At 45.8% G+C, this 20498-nt stretch overlaps 3 protein-coding genes across 9 annotated transcripts; 1 reads left to right on the top strand and 2 right to left on the bottom strand.

The window, feature by feature from the left end:
• Positions 1–91: 91 nt before the first annotated feature.
• riok3 (RIO kinase 3 (yeast)) lies at positions 92–4317 on the bottom strand. Its single transcript, XM_085939166.1, has 14 exons — positions 4044–4317; positions 3862–3958; positions 3419–3540; positions 2972–3114; positions 2727–2834; positions 2540–2649; positions 2313–2456; positions 2117–2244; positions 1859–2041; positions 1383–1542; positions 1235–1315; positions 1014–1103; positions 825–938; positions 92–689 (listed from the first exon to the last, which is right to left on the bottom strand). The coding sequence occupies exons 2-14, from the start codon at positions 3895–3897 to the stop codon at positions 546–548; spliced, it is 1563 nt and encodes a 520-aa protein (XP_085795292.1). The 5' UTR covers positions 3898–3958; positions 4044–4317; the 3' UTR covers positions 92–545.
• Positions 4318–4694: 377 nt separating this feature from the next.
• Positions 4695–8147, top strand: LOC147041546 (clavesin-1-like). Of its 3 annotated transcripts, XM_085939269.1 has the most exons (10): positions 4695–4824; positions 5162–5275; positions 5397–5496; positions 5571–5741; positions 5836–5954; positions 6177–6222; positions 6298–6351; positions 6437–6547; positions 6652–6875; positions 7027–8147. In XM_085939269.1, the coding sequence occupies exons 2-10, from the start codon at positions 5235–5237 to the stop codon at positions 7103–7105; spliced, it is 945 nt and encodes a 314-aa protein (XP_085795395.1). In that variant the 5' UTR covers positions 4695–4824; positions 5162–5234; the 3' UTR covers positions 7106–8147. The 3 variants fall into 3 exon arrangements, with proteins under 3 accessions (XP_085795395.1, XP_085795392.1, XP_085795394.1); XM_085939266.1 differs by having other exon boundaries at positions 6177–6351; XM_085939268.1 differs by having other exon boundaries at positions 4783–4824; positions 5162–5331; positions 6177–6351.
• A 479-nt stretch (positions 8148–8626) lies between these two features.
• unm_hu7910 (un-named hu7910) lies at positions 8627–18683 on the bottom strand. 5 transcript variants are annotated; one of them, XM_085939577.1, is made up of 27 exons: positions 17069–17918; positions 16948–17001; positions 16353–16526; positions 16186–16230; positions 15966–16034; positions 12745–12795; positions 12485–12673; positions 12364–12399; positions 12177–12221; positions 11849–11881; positions 11751–11783; positions 11655–11690; positions 11526–11582; positions 11365–11439; positions 11200–11280; positions 11044–11085; positions 10902–10987; positions 10746–10832; positions 10522–10672; positions 10319–10455; positions 10153–10251; positions 9990–10079; positions 9792–9929; positions 9586–9721; positions 9431–9522; positions 9226–9359; positions 8627–9154 (listed from the first exon to the last, which is right to left on the bottom strand). In XM_085939577.1, the coding sequence occupies exons 1-27, from the start codon at positions 17232–17234 to the stop codon at positions 9004–9006; spliced, it is 2487 nt and encodes an 828-aa protein (XP_085795703.1). In that variant the 5' UTR covers positions 17235–17918; the 3' UTR covers positions 8627–9003. The 5 variants fall into 5 exon arrangements, with proteins under 5 accessions (XP_085795703.1, XP_085795702.1, XP_085795706.1 ...); XM_085939576.1 differs by having other exon boundaries at positions 11365–11445; positions 17069–17912; XM_085939580.1 differs by lacking the exons at positions 16948–17001; positions 17069–17918 and adding an exon at positions 18475–18683 and having other exon boundaries at positions 11365–11445.
• Positions 18684–20498: the final 1815 nt, after the last annotated feature.

The following is a 20498-nucleotide window of genomic DNA, read 5'->3' on the forward strand; positions in this document are numbered from 1 at the left end:
TAAGTTTGTTTGTTTTTTCATAAAAAATGAATAGTTTATGTAAGAAAAATGTATAGTAAGGCTTTTTTTAATGTAAATAAATGACCACATAAAAGGTTTTTGGGTGAGAACATACCACAGAGTGGGTGCTATTCTGATTTGTTCATCCTTTAATTTTTTAGGACAAGACAGGAAGCTGGCATGCCTGCCAGTAAAAGTGATAACTAAAGACAGGAGTGACAAATGAAACAAGAGCACTAATTTCCTTCATCCCACAGACAACTCTTGCGTGTGCATTTCTTCCATACACACTTTGTCTTCATCCTCATCTTCTTCACCCTCAAACAAAACACACAGCAGCCCCCCAAATGCACACCACACAACCAAGTGTGAAGACAAGATAAGCTTCCTCAGCACAAGGTGTCAAAATAAGCAGCATCCAGCCAAAGGTGCGGTGGGGAGCCATCTGTGGGCGGAGCCATTTTTCTGTTACGTCGTCGTCATTGTGGCGGCGAGAAGAAGAGCGGGTGGGACCCGCGAGGGCCATTTAATGGACGAACACTGAACTAGTCGTCCACGTCCGTCCGTAAAGGAGGGTCGGCCTCTTGCTTTTCTTCCTCTTCTTCGTCGTCGTCTGTGGACGTCAGAGCAAACGTTTTCTTTCCTCGCCGCTGCACGTGGTCCTCGTTCCTCTTCTCCAATGCTACGATCTGAAACACGGCGAAGCAGGACCACGCCATAACAATATGTGTAATTCAACTAACAAAACCATTTAACCTAAAAATACCCTCGCATCAGATAAATATTTTCTTCCATTAGACTGTGTGAAAATGGGCGCGCGTTACCTCGGCAACAAACTCCGCCTCGTTCTCCGCACCGATGGGAATGTCGAGTCCAGACACGGCGTTGAAAAGCTCGAAGATGCTGAGCGCCTCGCTCACTCCTCGCTTCTGGAAGAACTGCACAAACACGCGTGTACAAAAAAAAAAAGTTACGTGTGTCACACAGAAACAATAGTGCTGGTGTATCGTTACCGTGGAAACGTTCCTGCAGTCTCGGAAGAGGAACTCCAGGCCGTGAGGGTGTGTGGGCTCCACCGACTGACTGACGTCGATCAACCACACCTGCAACAAACATGGCAAAGGGTTTAGGGAGAAAGGGAAGAAAAATAAAAGACAAATTCATAAGATAACTAAGAATAGACAAAATTGAAATAAGGGGGGGGGGAGGACAAAGGGAAGAAAACCAAAGTTACCTTTCCTTGATGCCACAACATGTTGTATTCGCTGAGATCCGCATGGATCAGATGACACTCCTTATACAGCTTCTGCATCATCTACACATAAAAGCCTCAACATTAGAAGAGTGTGTGTGTTTGTGTGTGTGTGTCCATGGATACATACGTCTAAGACCTGGTGGAAGGCCTTCTTCATGTCGTCAGAGCTCAACATGACGTCCTTGAGTTTGGGCGCAGGGATGTGATCTTGTCCAATGAATGACATCACCAGGATGTGTTTGCGCAACACCACCACGTCCGGACATGGAATCTCCGCCTTCCTCATCCTGGTAAACCAAAATGCATGTGTTTTTTGCATTATTCCTCACATTAAAAAAATAAAATAAATCTATACTTAAAAAAAAACGTAAGTATATGAGGAAAAAAAACATTTTCACATAGTTATGGAACTTGCAATTTGAGAGCGTCACATGACTGGACATGGGATACTTATTCAGAGCCTGCCCTCTTGTGGCCGTTTTGTGCTGCTCGACTTTAGACTGATTTAGGAAGGTCGATTTTCTCTTTTTTTTTTTTTTTAGACTTTTTTTGAGATGCTAAATTTGCTGTCTGAATACTTTGATATGGGAAATGGGAAATGACCTGCTGAGGTTGTGCATCTCCTTCTCGGCCCACAAGCGAATAATCTTGCGAGGGTTGAGTTTGGTGAAGCGGTCGATGAAGCGGTAGTCGTCTTTGATGTAGCGGTCTCGGTTCTTGAACTCGTTCAAGGTAGTCTTGAACACCTTCAGGACCACCTCGTCCGGGATAGGCCGCTCCTCCAGGCTACGCACGTACAAACACGCACAAATCTTCAACATGTACGAGGAGGGAGCGAGCGCAAAGGCCGTCTCGTCTCACCTTCCTCCGTTGGCGTGGAAGACCACAGACTCCTTCCCGGTGCTGATGCAACCGTTGATGCTCTCCAGCACGCCGGCGTTAACCATCTTGTACATCAGCAGACGAGTGCGGGGATCCACCGCTTGCTCCTGAAACCGTAAGGAGGAGCCGTTGGGACACGACACAAACGGTGGTGGATTTGTGGCGAGGGACTCACGGCCGTGGAGTGTTCTTTCTTTTCGTGCAGTTTGGCGCTGCGGCGCTGCTCGCTAACGCAGTGCTGCTTCAGGGAGTTGAACACCTGGTTGGATAATTTCAGGTCCATGCCCAGACCGTCACCCACTTGCACCCCAGGAGCAAACTGAACACACACACACACGCACACACAACGATCCATCTGTTTTGTTTGTTTGGTGTGTGTTGTGTTGACAAAGCGTGTCATACGTTGTCCATGCGTGCCGTGTTCTTCCTGCCGCACGCTACCGCGTCGTGTTTGGTTGTGATGTTTTTGCCTTTCCCGGTAAAACCTCTCCTGGGCGCGGTCTGAGGCTTGGCTGGAAAAAAACCAAAATCAAACATAACGCACACAATGTATACTCCAGAGGTATTCATAGCATTGCAGTGACGCTACCTGCCCTGTAGGGGTCATCCCTGGTGTCCTGCCAGTCCACCTCGTCCTCAGAACTGTCACTGTCCTCGTAAGGATGAACCTTGCGGTAGTTCTCGAAGGAGATGGACACTACACAAACACACACAATTGACCAGTTTAACTAAATTGTTGAACCGGCAAGCTTCATATGACTCGCTTGCTCTGGAACCAATCAAGTTGGTTTTAATCCAAAATTGGAACGTTTGCTTCTAAGCGGCCACCACTACCTTTGCTGTCTCCGTTGAACTTTCTCTCCTCTCGACGCAGCTGGTCATCAAACTCTCGGTCATACTGCATCTGAAGCATCTGAGCCAGCATCAGGTCACTGGTCGTTTCGGCAGAGTCGTCGCTCAGCCAAACACCTGATGAGCTGAACAAATACGATGTTATTTTGGACAGCAAGCCGCCCCCATTGTGACGCATCTCCTGCTGTAACCTTTTTGGCCACTAGAGGGCTGTATAAGACAGACGAACAAAGATCGTCTCTTAACTAGGTAGTCGTATTGTCTGTCTCTATATATGGCTACCATGTTTGCATTGAAACTATTTCTTAATATAGCACTGAAACACAGACGCTATTTGGCTTTATCATCAAGAAGCTAATCATTGGAGCATGTCCAGTATTATTGATCAAGAACGTATGATGTGTGAAACTATGCTATTTGCCAACTCACTCAGTGAGACAGCCAAAGTTGTGATTTTCTTCTTCCAGCTGTCTGGCCAGCTGCTCGCTCATCACATCCGCCAGCGAGGACCCCGACACGGTCGGCACTGTCGCCGTCATGCCCCAGGGGCTCTGCAAGGAAACACAAACAAGCACTTTTACGTTGGAAAGACGACCAATTCTCTCTCTGCTGTCAGTCAGGGAAAAGGCTGAGTAAGACGTTCAATCTTAGCCTCCAGCCAAATCAAGATGCACCGACAAAATGTCAAAGGTGGACAAAAAAAAAAAAGTGTCGAAGACGTTGTACAGTTACCAAGCGTTAAAAATACGGGTGACGTCATCGGCGGAGGCCATACTGACAACAATTTGTTGGTTCACATTAGTTTCCTTTTAAAAAGCTATTTGGCTATCCGACAGCTCACCTAAAACTATAACTTCCAAACACAGGCTTACCTTAGGTTTGTGAGCAGTGACTCCACTTTGATCCATGATTTAATGTCTGGTTCGATTGAAGGTAGCTAACTGCAAAGCTAAGTGGATAACTACGAAGCTAGGTGGGCCAACAAAAAGTGAAATTAACAACACGACAAAAAGAACCAAGAAATCTGTAATAAGTGTGTTGTTTATGTACTTACCGAAATAAACAAATCAGGTCGTGACAACCAAACGAAAGTTTTGGAAAACACCGTGAGACGCTTAAAAGAGGAGTCGCTGATGGCGTTGGGGTACACTTGCCTATCTTGTGTGCCGACACCGTGAGATCAATTCCCGCGTATGACAGTGTGAATGTGTGTGTGATTAAAGAATAAACGACGATTTGTAAAAGGTTACAGTGACAAAAAAAGGTTGGTAAATGACCTAGCCACCAAGAGTGCTGCGAATTAAAAGAACCTTTAACCAACCGGAAATGCGTCACCGTCATTATCAACCTTCATACCGATTACGTCAGTAAACCACTTGAATTTTAGTGTGCGGCAGATACCGAAACCTCAAAAGGAAATTTCAATTAGGCATCTGGACGAAGGATAGATTGATCATCAATCGATAGATAGTTAGACAGGCTGACATTGAATTTTAAGTCTTCATCAACCGAGGACCTTATTGTGAAAGTGTGTCCCGGAAGTGTTATGTCGCGAAAGAACAGGACGCTAAACCAGAGCATCCTGATCTTGACGTTTTCTCCGCACATTTTTTCTCCCTCATCGAACGTTCACATGTCAACGGGGACGTCGGAAATCAACATTTGATCTTTGTTTATTTTTCCTTTTTTCGTTTTTGTCTTCTTGGATTCTCCCCACGCTTATTCCTTCTTCTTGTTGTTTTGTGTGATGGCCGACAGCGTCCTCAGCATCAGGACCAGCTTAGGAGGGCCGGAGGCGCTCGGACCAACGACACACAACACACCTAATTCTATCAGTAATATTTTTTATTTATATTCATCAATATTCTTTATTCACACTTACTATAATATATACAAAGCATTTTATATATATATATATATATATATATATATATATATATATATATATATATATATATATATATATATATATATATATATATATATATATATATATATATATATATATATATATATATATATATATATATATATATAACACAATATATATATATATATATATATATATATCTTATGTATAAGCTTAGCTGTAAGTTATGACCAGCATACAGAAGGAGTATTATGGTATTGATATATAATGTAAAATATAATATTATTTTGTCTGTTTGTCAGAACCAGCAGACCAAGCTGCCTTAACTGACCTTTGAACCTGCAACAGACATCACTCGTGGCCCATGATGTGAAAATGTTGGCCGCCATGACAGCACGCCACAGGAGGGATGCACCGTAAGCAGCATCGGAACCATAGTGGATGACATCACCCGTGGCGGCTGATTTGATTGGTTGAGCAGTCAGATGAGGTGTGTGTGCTGACAGTGAGCACTCGTTAACATCAAAACGCTGACAGGATGTCGCAGCTCCTGGCGAGCCTCAGCGCCGACGTTACCGAGAAGGCTCGGCTTGAGCTCAACGAAAACCCCAACACCCTACACCAGGACATACAACAGGTACTGGTGACCACTCCCTCATTTGTCCCTATGTGCTCTGACATTTGACCCTTGCGTCTTTTCACCACGGCAAGGTGCGTGACATGATTGTGACTCGTCCAGACATCGGCTTCTTGCGTACAGACGACGACTTCATCCTTCGCTTCCTCCGAGCACGCAAGTTTGACCCGGTGGAGACGTTCCGCCTCCTAGCGCAATACTTTCAATTCCGACAGCAGAACCTCGACATGTTCCAGAGCTTCAAGGTCCACGCACACACCTTTTCCAAATGGGATACTGTTTTGTCTCCAAAATAACAAGGTGGTCATGAACAGGAGGTGTAACGTGTGTGTGTGTCAGGTGGATGACCCCGGCATCAAGCGAGCGTTGATGGACGGCTTCCCAGGTGTTCTAGAGAACCCGGATCAACACGGCCGAAAGATCCTCATCCTTTTTGCCTCCAATTGGGACCAGAGCAGGTCAACGCATCGTCATGGCGACATGACATTCACATTCTTGAACCATAAAAAAAAACCCAGACAAACTTATTATTAGCTTATTATTTCAATTTACATACACATTGTAATATTTAAAAATTATTTCATCAAGTGTGTTGAGGACAAAGAGTGTCCTTGTTCAACTCTTGATCAGGACTTGAAGGATGTGGACTCAATGGCGGTCCGGGCTTTCTATTTGTCCAGGAACTCGTTCACGGACATCTTGCGGGCCATCCTTCTCTCGCTGGAGGTTCTGATTGAGAAGCCCGAGCTGCAAATCAATGGCTTTGTGCTCATCATTGACTGGAGCAACTTTTCCTTCAAGCAGGCCTCCAAACTCACACCTAACATCCTCAAGCTGGCCATCGAAGGCCTGCAGGTCAGACGCCGAGCGCCGCTTCATTTAGACAAAAGTAGACCTGAGTGACTTTTTTTTTTACAATTTCCCCAAAATTTTTCCTCAGGACAGCTTCCCGGCCCGTTTCGGAGGGATCCATTTTGTCAACCAGCCGTGGTACATTTACGCCATGTTCACCATCATCAAGCCTTTCCTCAAAGACAAAACCAGGAAACGGGTAAATGCAATTTCTCTTTCTTCTCTGCTAGCCATTCATCTCGCTAGCTAGCTAGATAGCTGTCCTTATTATGTGATCTTCTTCTGCGTTATTCGACGGCACAGATTTTTCTCCACGGAAACAACCTGAACTCGCTCCATCAGCTCATCCAGCCCGAGTGTCTGCCGTCCGAGTTCGGGGGTACGCTTCCGCCGTACGACATGGGAATGTGGGCTCGCACCCTGCTGGGTCCCGACTATATGGACGAAACTGAGTACACGCTCACCTATGACGCCCTTCACGTCCGAGAAAACTGCGGGGGAGGTGCGGACAAGGAGCTCATGAAGAGGTGAGGGCACTCCATGCAACATGCAACTCTTACTGCCTCCTTGTGTCAAGGAACTATGCTCATGTCAATTGAGGAGTTTCTTTTTGACCAAAGTAGTGCTTTACCGCCATCTGGTGGTATCTGACTACAATGTGACGTTTCTGTGCTTCAGGTCTCAGTCGGTGGTCAATCCCGCCATGCTGCGACAGACGGACAGAGACACCAGCACTCCGCTATTGGCCCTTGACTGAACACACACACACACATATATGCACACACACACTCGCACACACTCATGCACACACTTAGACACACTTGCTGGATTTTGACTTGTGTTGTTTTGTCCCGTCCAGCTGAACTTTGACTTCCTGTTTCTGAGCCCAAATGTGTGTTTATGCTGCACACATACGCAAACACACACAAACACTAACGCGCACACACGCTTACATGTTTGTGTGTCCCCACGCTGGAAACGCAGGAAAGGTCATCATGACTTTAGCGAATGTTTGCCCACCGCCATTTTCATCATCATCGGTGACTATGACACGCTGACATTCATACATTCAATCAATCAATCGTGGTGATTGTAGTTCAGTGTCCCCAACCTTCATTGAGCCAAGGTACATATTTGATTTAAAAAAATATCAAGGCTCACCGCAAAAAAAAAGAATTATCGGTGAGTAATCGATTAATCGTTTCAGTCCCATGGTCTTTTTTGTAAAAATGCCGATATAGTCATTAGGAAGTCGGGAGTGAACGTTGGGAATCTTTGTAGATGATCAGAGCGTTAGCACTCTTGTTAGCGTCGTCCGCTGAATTGCTTGGATTAGCCATGTCAATCGGAAGAAAAAAAAAAACAGGGAGCTTCTCGTCCAAGTGTGAACTAAAGCGTCATGATTGTCGTCGCTGAGGAAACTCACTATCGCAATGGTTGCTCGCGTTTATCGCCAAATATGAATGAAAACGCTTCGGGTTAAGCTTTCCAATCAAGCCAATGTCGTTCGGGTAGAACAACCGAGCGCTACGTGCATGTCGATTAGGATGGAAAAAGTGCTCCCACCTTTCATGCTTTGAAGTATTGTGCTCTCAACACACACCGAATGCCAAAATGTCACTGAAGAGAAAGATTGTTTTTATTGAATTTGAACGTATTTCAAGATTGTATCGATCATGTATTGCCGCGCTGCAAAAAAAGACTTTTCGTCGGATGAAAAGCTTTTTGCAGTGTCACTCGACATCAGGGCTACACTCATTTCTTCTCATGTATTTACTGCAGAATGTAAACTAGTAAACATTTACACCTCCACGTGTGCTGCTTTCTTTCTTTTTTTTTTTTTAAATGAAAATACCACAGTAAAATGTGGACATTCAGACAGCGGTGCAGGGCAAACAAGCACGTCTGACTCTTAAAATGCACAGACGGGAAATAAAATGATTTTAATATGTCTATCGTGATTCTATTTTTCTGCTTTAATATTTACGATAAAAAATTATTCCATATAAAAAAAATGTCAAATGTAAAATGGTCTATTTCACTATTTAAGAAAATGTTCACATAAAAAAAATGCTTAACTATATATTTTTAAATTATTTATGCTACTAACTGCTCTGTGTAATTAAATGGAATAAATGTAACCATTTATTTGAGTTAAAATAGTGGATATAAATATACACCCCTGGCCAAGAAAGCCAATGAGAGCTTGAAAAGTCAAGCACAAAGCAAGAAATTAAGACCGTCTGACATAAAAAAAACAACACCACAAACAAAACACTGATTTTCTCGTGTCATTTTTAATAAAAATAGAATCTCTGATAACATCTGCTGGTTGTAGTGATCATACAAAAGGAAAAAAATGGGCTAGCAGTAAAACACACGATGAGTCTTTCGCTAATCAACGCTACAAACACGAAAGTTGCTGAGTGCGGGCAAACGCCGGTTAACTGTGGTCATAATTATTGTCGGGAACGTCTACACCCCAAAATCCCAATTGAGCATTAAGCCTTGCTCGTTGCAAATGTGTGTGTGTGTGTGTGTGTGTGTGTGTGTGTGTGTGTGTGTGTGTGTGTGTGTGTGTGTGTGTGTGTAAGTGGATGTGCTCAAATCAGTAGTACCACCCAGAGGAACCTTCAGTGTCCTGAGCGCGTCAGTCTAGATGGCGCTGAGGGTCTGCCGCTGAGATGCGGTCAGCTGCGGGTGCCACACGTCCACGATGAAGATGAGGCGGAAGGTGTCCGCGTCCTGCCAGACCTCGTGCTCGAAGGAGTCGTCAAAGATCAGCACTTTGCCTTCCTCCCACTCCCTACGAAAGATAATCAGTGGCGATGGGAATAAAAAAAAAAAAAAAACGGGAAGTGGTTCAGTGACGATTACCTGGTCTGGTCCGTGCACCTGATCCTGCATCCCTGTTTGGGAATGACGAGACCGAGGTGCATCCTCAGTCGACAGTTGGTGGGGCCCGTGTGTGGCCACACGTGCGTGCCCGGCTGCATCACTGAGAACTTAATCTACACACACACGCACATACATAAGTCAGTGAGGTGAATTTAGGCTACGTTGAAATCTCCCGAGTGTCCACCTGTCCTCTCTTGCAGCCGGTGGCTTCGGGAAATCTCTCCAGTAGCGAGCAGGTCTTCGGTACAGCCTGGCAGGAAGTCCCGGACTTCTTCCCTGAAGACAAATGAGTTTGTTAGCTGCGTGTCGGTGAAGAGGTGAAGAAGTCAAGAAATGGACCTTGCTGCCAGAGCGTGTACTGGCCCCACTCTCCTTTCTCCCTCAGGTTTTCCTCCTCGGGTACAAACTGGCCGGTGTTTTGGTCCATCATGGCCATCGCCTCGTCCCGGATAATCTTCCAGTTCTTCTCCAGTGCCTGAACGCAAAAATTGCGGTTGAGTCCTAAACTGGAAGAATACCCGCTTAAATTCTGCCCGCTGTCCTACCTTCACTAGATCGGTGTATCCGGTCTCGTTTGGGGTCCACCAGGGCTGCGCCTTAAGCCCGTCCACATTGTAAAGTGACCTCTGCCACACGGACGCAAAGTGCCCTCGCTCGTGGCCCACCTGGTACCAGTGGTAGGCCTGCTGGGACACACATCATTGGTAAGACAAGAATAATATGTTTTCATTACATACACTCACGCTTTTGTCTCCGATTCTCTGCAGAGCGTCTCCTAGGTGGAAGTAGAAACGTCCGTCATCGGTGCCGGGCTCTCCGGATTCGAGCCCCTCCTGGTGGACGGACGCAAATTCAAACGGTGGAGGTCGGCACGCAAACAAAAAACCGACTGACGCTCTCGCATACCTTCAGGTAAGGAATGCTCTCCGTGATCTTGTTCTCTGACTTCAGGATGAAGCCGTAGTGAACCTTCGCAAAGCCGTCACTGGGGGCAACCGCCAGAACCTGAAGATGGCGCCGGTGAGACAACAGAAGAATAACAGAAGAAGAAGAAGGAGGTAACGTCACTCACCTCCTCGTAGACCGTTTTGGCACCTTTGTTGTCGCCTAGCAGTAGGTAGGCCACGCCCAGATCGTTCTTCAGACTGATGTCTTTTGGAAAGATCTGCACCAACTTCTCCAGCGTGGCCACAGCGCCTCGCATGCGCCCTGACACGAGGACATTTTAGAAAGACTTAATTCACACCAAAGATCTTTATCCTCGACGCGGCTTACCCAGGAACTGCTGGCGCTCGGCTCGTCTCTTGAGGGCGGCTCGGATCAGGTCGGGGGTGGCGTCCGGAATATCGGCGGCGTCTGCGTAGCTACCGATGGCCTTCTGCAACATGTCGTTGCTGCGCTGCTTCTCGGCTAAGTCGTCCTCCGCCTGCGTCGTCGAAGGAAGTCATTCATCAAGCTCGAGTAGGCTGACTCCAAACTTGAAAAGTTGAAATGAGCACCTGCGCTTTCCCGTAGTGAGCGCGGGGGCTCTCCGGGTGCTGGTGCACCAACGTCTCAAATGCTTGCAGCGCCGCCTCCACTTTTCCCTAAAGTACGAGAACGCGACGTCAAGCGCAGTCCAAGTCGCCGCCAGTCACTTCCAGCCTGTCACGTACTTTCTTGCGAAGCTTCTCCGCAGCATCCAGTTCTGCTTTGATGCTCTTGTCCAACGTGTTGAGCAGTTTGGCTTTCTTCTTCTTAGCTGGAGAGAAAGCGACATTTGTACAAACTCGAAAGAAATACGTGACGCCTCTTTACCTTTTTCTTTAGGCTTCTCCGCAGTTGTGTGGTCCGCCGCTTCTGTGGCAAAGAGGATCTTGACTGTCAGCGAGTCGTACATTTCCAACACAGGCCTACTGTCTTGCTAGTCAACTTTTGTTCATCTCAAATCATCGGACACGTTGGCGCGCTCACCCTCGGGCGTGTTGCTCCCTCCAGAAGTCTCGCTGTGCGCTTCGACTGGCTCGGACTGCTTCTCCTCCTCCACTGGCGGCTCTGATGCGCAAAACAAAAGGAGAAGTGAGCCGACCGGGTTCATCTGCACTGACAGTTGTTGTTATGAAACGTCTTTTGTGGTACCGGCCGGCGTGCTGCTCTCTGCTGTGTTGTCGCTCTGCGTTTCTATGGCTTCAAAAGGCTGCTCCGCTTCCAACGCTGGCTCTGACGCACAAAACAAACTTACTTCGGGAAAACAAACATCAATATGGATCAGTTGAAAAATTAAAAACAAGAAAAAAAACCTCCTTCTTCTTCTTCTTGTGTCACTTTGGAGCTTGTCAAATGTTGTATAGATTCCACTTGACCGCAAGCAAATAAAAAAAATAATAATTTGGATTTGTTTCACGAGCAATCGTGATTTGCGGTTTTACCGAAAGTCTCCTGAGATGATGGCTCCTCCACCAGGACTGCGAGCAAAATACACATGAAACAACAGCTCCCAACATCCATCTGAAATCCTTACTCACCTCCGCTCGTGTCGATGGCGTCCATGTCCTCCTCTGAAAGAAATCAAGGAGAGACGTCACGATGGAGGAAGACAAAAGAGAGAAAAATAAATACACACCAAGAGGATGCTCCGTGTCTCCTCGAGGATCATCTGCGGCACAAAAAAGCATGTGTCCCCATTGAAATGAATGGAAATGACATTAATCCGTTCCATCTTAGTAAAAAAAAAAATTTTTTTTTAAATTTGTATATATATATATATATATATATATATATATATATATATATATATATATATATATATATATATATATATATATATATATATATATATATATATATATATATATATATATATATATAAATTTTAAATAAACAAAACTACAAACTGCTTTTGACTTAAAATATGTATTTCTCACAATCGTGTTGAGAAAAATAGGACTCACCGGCTACAAAGTCTTCTTCTACAAAGGCTGGCAGGGGAACAGCAGCTGGAGGACACACATATACGTGTATATATACACACACAAGCACGTATTAAGAAGAGGAGGGAGAAAAAAAAAAGAGTGATTAAGAAGTTTTTCCCGCTTGAAAAGGTGATGAAGCAGATAGTGAAAAGGGTGCAGGACAAACCTTGGATTTCAGAGTCCACATCTTCAGCTTCAGAGACTGACATGCACATGCACAAACGCACAGGAAGTGTGTCATGGCACGCACTGAGACAAGTGGACAAGCATATTGTTGCATCACACACTTGTTGGCGAGTCTTCTGTAGCGCTCTCCTCGGGCTGCACCTCCACCGACTCGTCCTCGGGTTGCGTGGTCGACGCCTCTTCAACGTTGAAGTCCTGAACTGTGCTCTCCTCCGTTGTATGCGCCTCCACTGCCTCCTCTTCTGACGGCTCTGCGGCTTGCTGGTTGCTCGACTGATCTTCAGCAGGTTCTGGCACGTAGATAATGGAATTTGTAAATATACTGGACGGGACTCATTTGTAGAGGTAGCAACATATTCACCCGCTGGTTGCTCTTCAGATGGATGCTTCTGGATTGGAGTTTCTTTCAGGCCTGTTTGGAAATGTGACAACGTGACAAAGAGATGCAAACTGCTCACGTGTCACGTGACTTCGTGTGTTATCTAATTTGAATATGTATGACATGAGAAGCGCAGTTGAGGTGGTTCACAGTAAGTGTGGAATTTATTTTCGAAAAGTGGTTGCCAGTCAATCGCCAGATCCAAACATATCAATGAGCGTTCACATAACCAGACCGTGATGATTTTCAGAATATGGAAGGAAACAAGAGAATAAAAAGAAGGTAACAGTTGAAGTTTTATTTGACATTTGCTGTCACATTAGAGGAAAATACGTTCCAGAAATAGAGATGGGGGCGGAGTTTACGGCACATATGAACAACACAAATAAATCTGCATCTGATTAGTTGTGTTGGGAATGGCTCCCGATGGGTTGACAATTTTGTAGTACCATTTGATTGCATAACCAGAAACGTTTATTCCTTATAATTGTACCCCAATGTATTCCACGACGCCACAAGATGGTGGCAAAGCACTACTTTTATTCGACAGAGCTGGAAAAAAAAGAATTAAAAAAAAACAAAAACCCAAGATGTCCAAGAATAGTTTACTTCTTCCTGCCGCTGGCAGCCATTTTGTCTGCAACCACGCCCTTGTCCCTCCTGACCGCCGTCACGCCGGCTCGCTGACTTTTCTCCTCGCCGGTTTGACTGGTGTTTCCTTTCCTGGCGTCGAGCCGCTCCGCCTCCATCTTGTCCCGAGCGGCCTTCTCGCGGGAAAGCCGCAGTTCCTTCTCGCTGGCTGCCTTCTCCTTCTCCGCTCTCTCTTTCTCCTGAGCCAGTCGAGCTTTCTCTTTAGCAAGGCGCTCTTTCTCCGCTCTCTCTTTTTCTTGCCTTTCCCGCTCCATCTTTTCTTTCTCAAGCCTTTCCCGCTCTTTGGCCACCTGTTCTTTCTGGAGTCGTTCCCTTTCCTTCCTTTCCTGGTCGCTCTTCTCTCTGGCCAAGCGTTCGCGCTCTTCTCTTTCCTTGGCGGCTTCTTGTTCCCGAAGCACGCGTTCCTTCTCCTTCTTTTCGAGCTGCTCCCGCTCTTGCTGGGCTTTCTGTAACGCAAGTTGCTCATGCTCCGCCTTCTCCATCCTGTCCCGCTCAGCCTTTTCCCTCTCCATCCTTTCCCTCTTGGCCTTCTCCCACTCAATCCTTTCCTTCTCCCGCTCCATCCTTTCCTGCTCCCTTCGCTCTTTCTCCGCTTCCTCCCGCTCCGTCCTTTCCCTCTCAGCCTTCTCCCACTTCATCCGCTCTCTCTCCACCTCCATCTTCCTTTTCTCCACCTCTACCCTTTCCTTCTCCAGCCCTATCCTCTCCTTCTCCAGCTTGAGTTGCTCCTGGGTAACCTCCAGCGTCTTCATCCTGAGCTGCCAGGCCGTCTCCTCGCCTTGGTCTCGGTCAGCCAGGAGGGTTTCGATTTCGGCGAGGGCGATACGGGCGATCCGCCTGGCCTCGGTTTTCTCGTTGATGGTGCTCAGTTCTTCTCGCAGGACGGAGCGCAACACTTCGTCTCGGATAGGAAGTTCTGTAGTCGGAATAAACTCGTGAAGGGTACGAATGGCGACCAGGGGAGTGTTAGCAGAGCCAAGCTTATGGTGAGTGAGGGCCGATGTGCAACTTGATGCTAAACGTGTTAGCATTCACTGCATTGAAAGCAACGTTCACACATGGATGCAGGTCCAATTTTTTCTACCTCGGGTTCCGTTCTTCCGCAAAGTTGCTTCTTCTGGAATCTCATCTGGGATGCCAAACGGGAAACAAAACAAAAAAATGCTGCTAAGATCCTAACATCAAAAGTGACGTACACAACCCAGCGCTACCTTCGCTCGCTTCCGTCTCATCGGGATCCTCGTCCACTTCCCGGAGCGCTTGACATAAACACGTACAAAATCTTCAGAAACTAGATAAAGGAGGTGTCTGCAATTTTTCCCAAACATTATCAAAAAAATTGGAAAATGCAGCTTTTCAAATGGAAACACACAAGACCAGAGGCAAAGTCCAAAAATCGGTGTCAAAAGCCCGACTCAAATAGAGCAGCTTCTGATAGTTAGGTTACCGTGGCAACTAAAAGCACAAAACAACACGACAAAAAGGGGGAGCATTGGCTCGCCTCCGCTTTCAGCACAAAGCACACGCTCGGAGACAACATGCAGGACAAGCCACGGTGCTCACACGTGTACCTTTCCTCAACGCCTGCTTCCGGCGAGAGCTTTTTAACTTCCTGTCATCTGAAGCGACAAACAGCAAAGAACAAAAAAAAAAGTGAGGCTTATTCTCACCTCACGGGACCTGAGATTTGCCTGTCAAAACGAGAGAAAATAAAAGGATCCAAATGGACCTTCGATCATGTTTGCGTGCAGAGAATTTTTTTTTTTTAAATACTCGGTTAAATTGTGTCCAAGGTCAACTTAAATGAATCCCCCCCCCCCCTCACCCTTGCCATAAATAAACTGCATTTGTTTTTCTGTCCATCCACTTTGCCAAGCATGTCCTCCATGAGGTCCTCAGGCTGGCTTGCTGTCCTCCTATTGGTTCTGAAGGTCCAGTATGACCCCTTTGACTTCCACGTCGTCAAGGTAAGAAGCACTGCCCTGCTGGTGCTTCCGGGCCGCTGTTGCCTCTTCCTCTTCATCTTCATCTTCCTCCTCCTCATCCTCTTCCTGCTTTACGGGCAAGCCGACTACATCATAGAGGAAGGTGAAGAAGCCATACAGCCAATCAGAACCTTCCTCCGCCAAAATATTTACAACTTCCTCAAGAGACTCGCCTGGCGCGCTACCGTCGCCACCTTTGGTCAGGCCTGACGAGAGAAAGTGACAATAGAAGAGGAGACGATGGCGAGGGAGGGATGGATGGAAGGTAACTTGAAAAAGAAGAAGTGAGTGATGTCATCAAATAAAAGAGGATGATGAGAATGGAGGGGAAAGAAGGAAAGGGAGTTAAAAGTCACAGCCAGCAGCCAACAAGCACCACTTCCTTTTTTCCCCCGCATCGTTAAGTCCTCTGACTTCCAGTTCGCTATATCGGAATTGAACATGATGATGGCGCGACGCTGTACTTTTGTCTCCTCGGGAACCTTCTCAGAGGTGTTTTATCGTGCTACGACGTAGCTGTGAACCACCTCGGAGGATGCAAATAGGAAAAGATTAGCGGGGACTTGCCGAGCAGGACTTTGGCGTCCTCCACATCGAAGTCGCCGTCTCCGTCCGTGTCGTAGGCCATCAGCTTCCCTGCGGCACAAACAGAGAGAAGACCACGGTGAACGTGACGGGCTGTGGGTCTGGAACGATGATGTTGAATGAAGTTTAAAAAAAAAAAAAAATAAATAAAAAGAAGGAAAAGAAGAAAGTACGCTTGATCTTTGAAATGTTGAAAGCGTACCTTGTAAAACTTGTGAAAAGTTTATACGGAACTCCTGAGCTCGCGCTGCGTGTCGGTGACACACACACAAAATAACAAGATGAGGACAGGAAACAAAGCCAAGTGTCTTCTTCTCCTTCTTTGCGGGCTCAAAATAACTTCGGACACGTTCGGTGCGGCCGGCTTACCGATGACCCCATCGTAGTCGACGATGTCAAAGTAGACAACGGCCACCGAGCTCCAAACCCCCAGCAGGGCCAGCACCGCGAACCAGGTGAACACAGAATACTTGGCTCCGCCCCCTGTGTCTCCTCCTGCCGCCTTCTTGCTGCTCTTGCTTTCAGCTTGCGGCGGCTTTGCCTCTGCGGATGTCGCACAAGAAACACAAAACATGTCAAACACACCACTGGGACATTCATTCAGTTGACTGCTCGGTTTGATTTTTTTTTTTCTTTTGGGTGAAAGATGCATTGGTAAGTAATTACAACCCACCCTGGTTAATACCATAGCACACATTTATTTAACACACGCAGGTGGCACCTTTTTACAAAACGCAGAGGTCGAAGTGACCCGGGAACGCATTTAACACCAACCCGACGGGGCGGGTCCGACAACAGCTGTTCCTCGGGTAGCAGCTGAGCTTCAAACATGACAATCATGTCAGCGTCATCTCCAAGCACAAACACAGACGACTCAAATGTTAGAGGTCAAAGCCCAGTTAAATTCAACCCAAACGGGCTCATGCCGAACCAAAGCGAGTCCAACCCGAAGGTGGCCACCCACCGGAGAGCGGAGGAGCCTGCTGCGGGGCCGCGGCCTCCTCCACACTGGCTCCTCCTAGCAGAAGCAGATCAATTGACCCGGAAAAGACGCAGCGGAGCCAACATCCAGTTCATGGTCCTACCTGTCTCCTTGAGGCCATCCAAAGCCTCCTCGTTTACCATCGGCTCCCCCTGCTCCTCATACACATCCTCGTTCAGCGCCTCCTGGGTGCTGTGGGGATCCTCCGCCGGCGCTGCCGAGGAGATTGAGGAGGGGGCGGAGGCGCCATAGTGGCGATAGCGCTGCATGGAGCAAAAACCTTCCCAGCCACCCGTCAAACTAGCACATCGAATGTGTAGGATCCAAATGAGAAGGAAACTTCCAAGGAGACCACAACGAGATGAGAAGTGACAAACGAGCAGGATGGCGACGACTCAAACACAAGCGCCTCCTCCTCACCGTCCTCGCACGACCAATTGTGAGGTCCGGAACCTGATCCCCCACTATTCTTAGAGCCGACAAACCCCGCAGTGCTCCGTGTTTCTGTGTGTGCGAGATGCCACAGAGGACAAAGTGAGGGAAGCAACCTTGACATATAATATTGTGCAAAAGTCTTGGACCACGTTTAGATTTATTGCTTTAGCATACATAGAAGACCATAAAGTAGACCACAAACCTCTTTCAAGGCCGAAGTGAACTCTAAACAATTCATAGAAGTTGTAGTCGTTTGTGTGTTCGCCCATTTATTATTTGGCAGGATACACTGGGCCCCAGTTTAAAGTCTATGTAAACTTTAAAGTCAAAAGATGCCCAGTTTTTACTGGTCTGGCATAAATATAAATCACAGTGTGTATACTTTGTGTGAAATAAACTATCCATGAATTCATATAGATTTAGAGAAATGCACGTCAGGGAAGATAGAGATATTTATGATTTAATCATATAAATGTATATTAATTCATTTGTTGATCCTCAGCTAGGAGTGTTCCTAAGAACCGTAAGCACATAATCCTGACGTTATTCACGGGCTGACTTCCAGGAATGTTGTGGTCACGCAAGTCAGCAAAAGCTTCAAAATAGGAGACGTGCTGATCATTTATTTGGTCTGTGCTGTGGATCTTTAGGAAGCTGACAAAATGCCCTCAAGCTCAACCAAATCCACACAGAAAAGCATCACGTTGAACTTTCTCTCACTCGAATGCAATTTAGGCACCATCAAAAAGCTAACTAATGACCTTTTAGGAATAGATGGTAAATAATTCCTTTACATATGTACATTTATACACACAGTAGTGTTACTTAAATGCCGTTTTAAAATGAACGTTACCAGTTAATCTTGTTGCGGCTTTCTCAACCAGAACATGGCAACGCGTGAGCTGTGTTTTAAATGCCACTAACATGTCGGACAAATAAAAGATAGATTCTTCTAGTTTAATTCCACGAGCCTCCTGACATGCATCCACCAGAATAGATACGACGCTCCATAAACAGCAGAATGGCAAAGTGAGTATGCTACGACTCATTCGCTAGTAGTGTCAGAACACCAACCTTTCTTGGAATGCGTTTTGGGATTTTTCTTCGGAGCCATTGCGTCGTCAATTCGCCGTTAGGTTTATATCGACTGACCAACACCTTCCAAGCTAAGCTAACAGCGATTTTGATTGACACTTGGGGGATTTTGTTACGACAGAGAAGGATGGGATGGATGAAGCTGCTGTTAGCTTGGATACCAGCGATGCCGCTAAGAACACTAACTATGATTGGCTATAGGCTCAGCCAATCGGTGAAGAGGGACGGTCAAGGGGGGCACGCTCGAAAAGATTTGAACCAATTATGTTCATGGAAGGCTTGTCATTATTTGGACTGTTAAAAAAACGTGGCAAGAGAGGAGTCGACACCATCTGGAGCGGAACGCAATGTGGATTAAACCCAAATGTCACGTTTACAAACTGCTTTAGTTCTTATTTCAAAGTAATAGTTTTCATCTAAGAGCACATTTAGTCATTTCTGCAGATTAAAATCTTGTCATTCACCGATCAAAGGAATGTGTAGCTTTTAAAATGTGTGTATTCGGCGAACTACAGGTTTTATTTGTAAAGACTTTGCGATTACATCAGAGAACCACAAGGTGGCACTGTAGTACCGTATTAGTGATAAGAGTACCAGTTTAATAAAAATACACGAAAATCAAAACCTCTAAATGTTTCACGTGATTCAGAAAATTGGAGATTTTGCTGCTGTATTGTCGCTTCAAATCTATTACAAGACTGATCAACACGCACAATAAAAAATATACATTTAGACAAGAAAAAAAAAAACGTACACAGAAAGCAATGAGATCGGTTTGTTGGGTTTGTGTCTGGTTTATTTACCGCAGGATGTTATTTTAAATACAGACATTTATTTGCAAAATACTAAAGAGTATTACAACTCAAAGTACTAAAAAGTGGATATATTTATTGTAGTCATCATCATCAGAATAATTCAACGAATAGTTTGTAAAACACCAGGGTAGGATGAGGGGAGGGTTTACTGAGGCACAACTTTCTCCTTCTTCACACCAAAGTTTTTGTTTTACTGGCAAAAAAAAAAATTACAAAATCCTCGAATGACTTAAATTGTTTTTGTTGAGTTCTGTTTGTTTTGCGTTCCAAAACCATCTTTGGAGAAACACTTGAAGCACAACATGGCGTCAGAACAGAAGACTCCGTCTCTTCTGCCACCAACAAGGTCACTTCCTGCCACCTTTGGGCATCCGACCACCTTTGGGCATCACTCACACAAACCAGTGTGGATCCACTTTTGACACCAGTACGACACCAAACTTGACAACGGTGTGGGACCAGTTCTACAACTGTGTAAGGCCAGTGTTAATCAAACCAGCATGACACATTTGTTCTGTGTTGAACCAATATGAAAACATTTCAACACCAGTTTTGAACCAGTATGACATCATGTTGACCCACACTGGTTCAACATTTAAACCTGTGTTGAACCAGTTCGACACCAGTGTGAATCCAGTGTTGTACCAGTATGAGACCAGAGATGAACCAATATTACATTAACTGTTTTGAATGCATGTTGAACCAGTAAGATACCAGTGTTGAACCAAAGTGACAATGGTGTTTAACACCAGTACTGAACCAGTATGACACTGGTCTTGAGCAACTTTCAATCCAGTCTTGTAAGCATTGTGACACTTGCATTGACCTAGTTTGATACCTGTGTTGAACTAGTAGGAAACCAGTTTGGAGGTGTGTGAGTGTACAAATGTTGAGAAAGAGTTGTTTTTGTTCATAAGACGAGAAGAAGGTTGGGAGGTTTGTTGTTCAGATGTTGGAAGGTTCCTGTGCACTCTGTTGGGATTTAAAGATGACCAAGCAGCTTTCATTTTGAAAAGGGAAAGGAAGGCAGGAAGGTGTTATCACCCCCTCAGGTCTGGAACCTTCCGCACCTCCTCGGTAGCACCAAATAAGCCGAGCGGGTACATGTCAGACAGGTCAATCAACGAAGCTTCAGCGTTTCAAAAGATATCAAACAAATGGACTCAGGCCCAACAAACACCTTTAAAA

This window comes from Syngnathus leptorhynchus, chromosome 19 (assembly GCF_054491065.1).
Source record: "Syngnathus leptorhynchus isolate UIUO chromosome 19, UIUO_Slep, whole genome shotgun sequence".
Taxonomy (NCBI): Eukaryota; Metazoa; Chordata; class Actinopteri; order Syngnathiformes; family Syngnathidae; genus Syngnathus; species Syngnathus leptorhynchus.

What these genes read in the sequence shown, in the direction of transcription:
- LOC147041546 (XM_085939266.1), top strand. Translation starts at nt 5,235, where the DNA reads ATGTTGGCCGCCATGACAGCACGCCACAGGAGGGATGCACC. An exon ending in ACATGTTCCAGAGCTTCAAG is followed by an intron (nt 5,742 to 5,835) that starts GTCCACGCACAC and finishes TGTGTGTGTCAG; the next exon opens with GTGGATGACCCCGGCATCAA. An exon ending in GACAAGGAGCTCATGAAGAG is followed by an intron (nt 6,876 to 7,026) that starts GTGAGGGCACTC and finishes TCTGTGCTTCAG; the next exon opens with GTCTCAGTCGGTGGTCAATC.
- riok3 (XM_085939166.1), bottom strand. Translation starts at nt 3,897, where the DNA reads ATGGATCAAAGTGGAGTCACTGCTCACAAACCTAAG. An exon ending in AACTTTGGCTGTCTCACTGA is followed by an intron (nt 3,115 to 3,418) that starts GTGAGTTGGCAA and finishes GTATTTGTTCAG; the next exon opens with CTCATCAGGTGTTTGGCTGA. An exon ending in CCTTCCACCAGGTCTTAGAC is followed by an intron (nt 1,316 to 1,382) that starts GTATGTATCCAT and finishes TTTTATGTGTAG; the next exon opens with ATGATGCAGAAGCTGTATAA.
- unm_hu7910 (XM_085939576.1), bottom strand. Translation starts at nt 17,234, where the DNA reads ATGCAGCGCTATCGCCACTATGGCGCCTCCGCCCCCTCCTCAATCTCC. An exon ending in GGATGGCCTCAAGGAGACAG is followed by an intron (nt 17,002 to 17,068) that starts GTAGGACCATGA and finishes TGCTTCTGCTAG; the next exon opens with GAGGAGCCAGTGTGGAGGAG. An exon ending in GATACACCGATCTAGTGAAG is followed by an intron (nt 9,722 to 9,791) that starts GTAGGACAGCGG and finishes TTTTGCGTTCAG; the next exon opens with GCACTGGAGAAGAACTGGAA.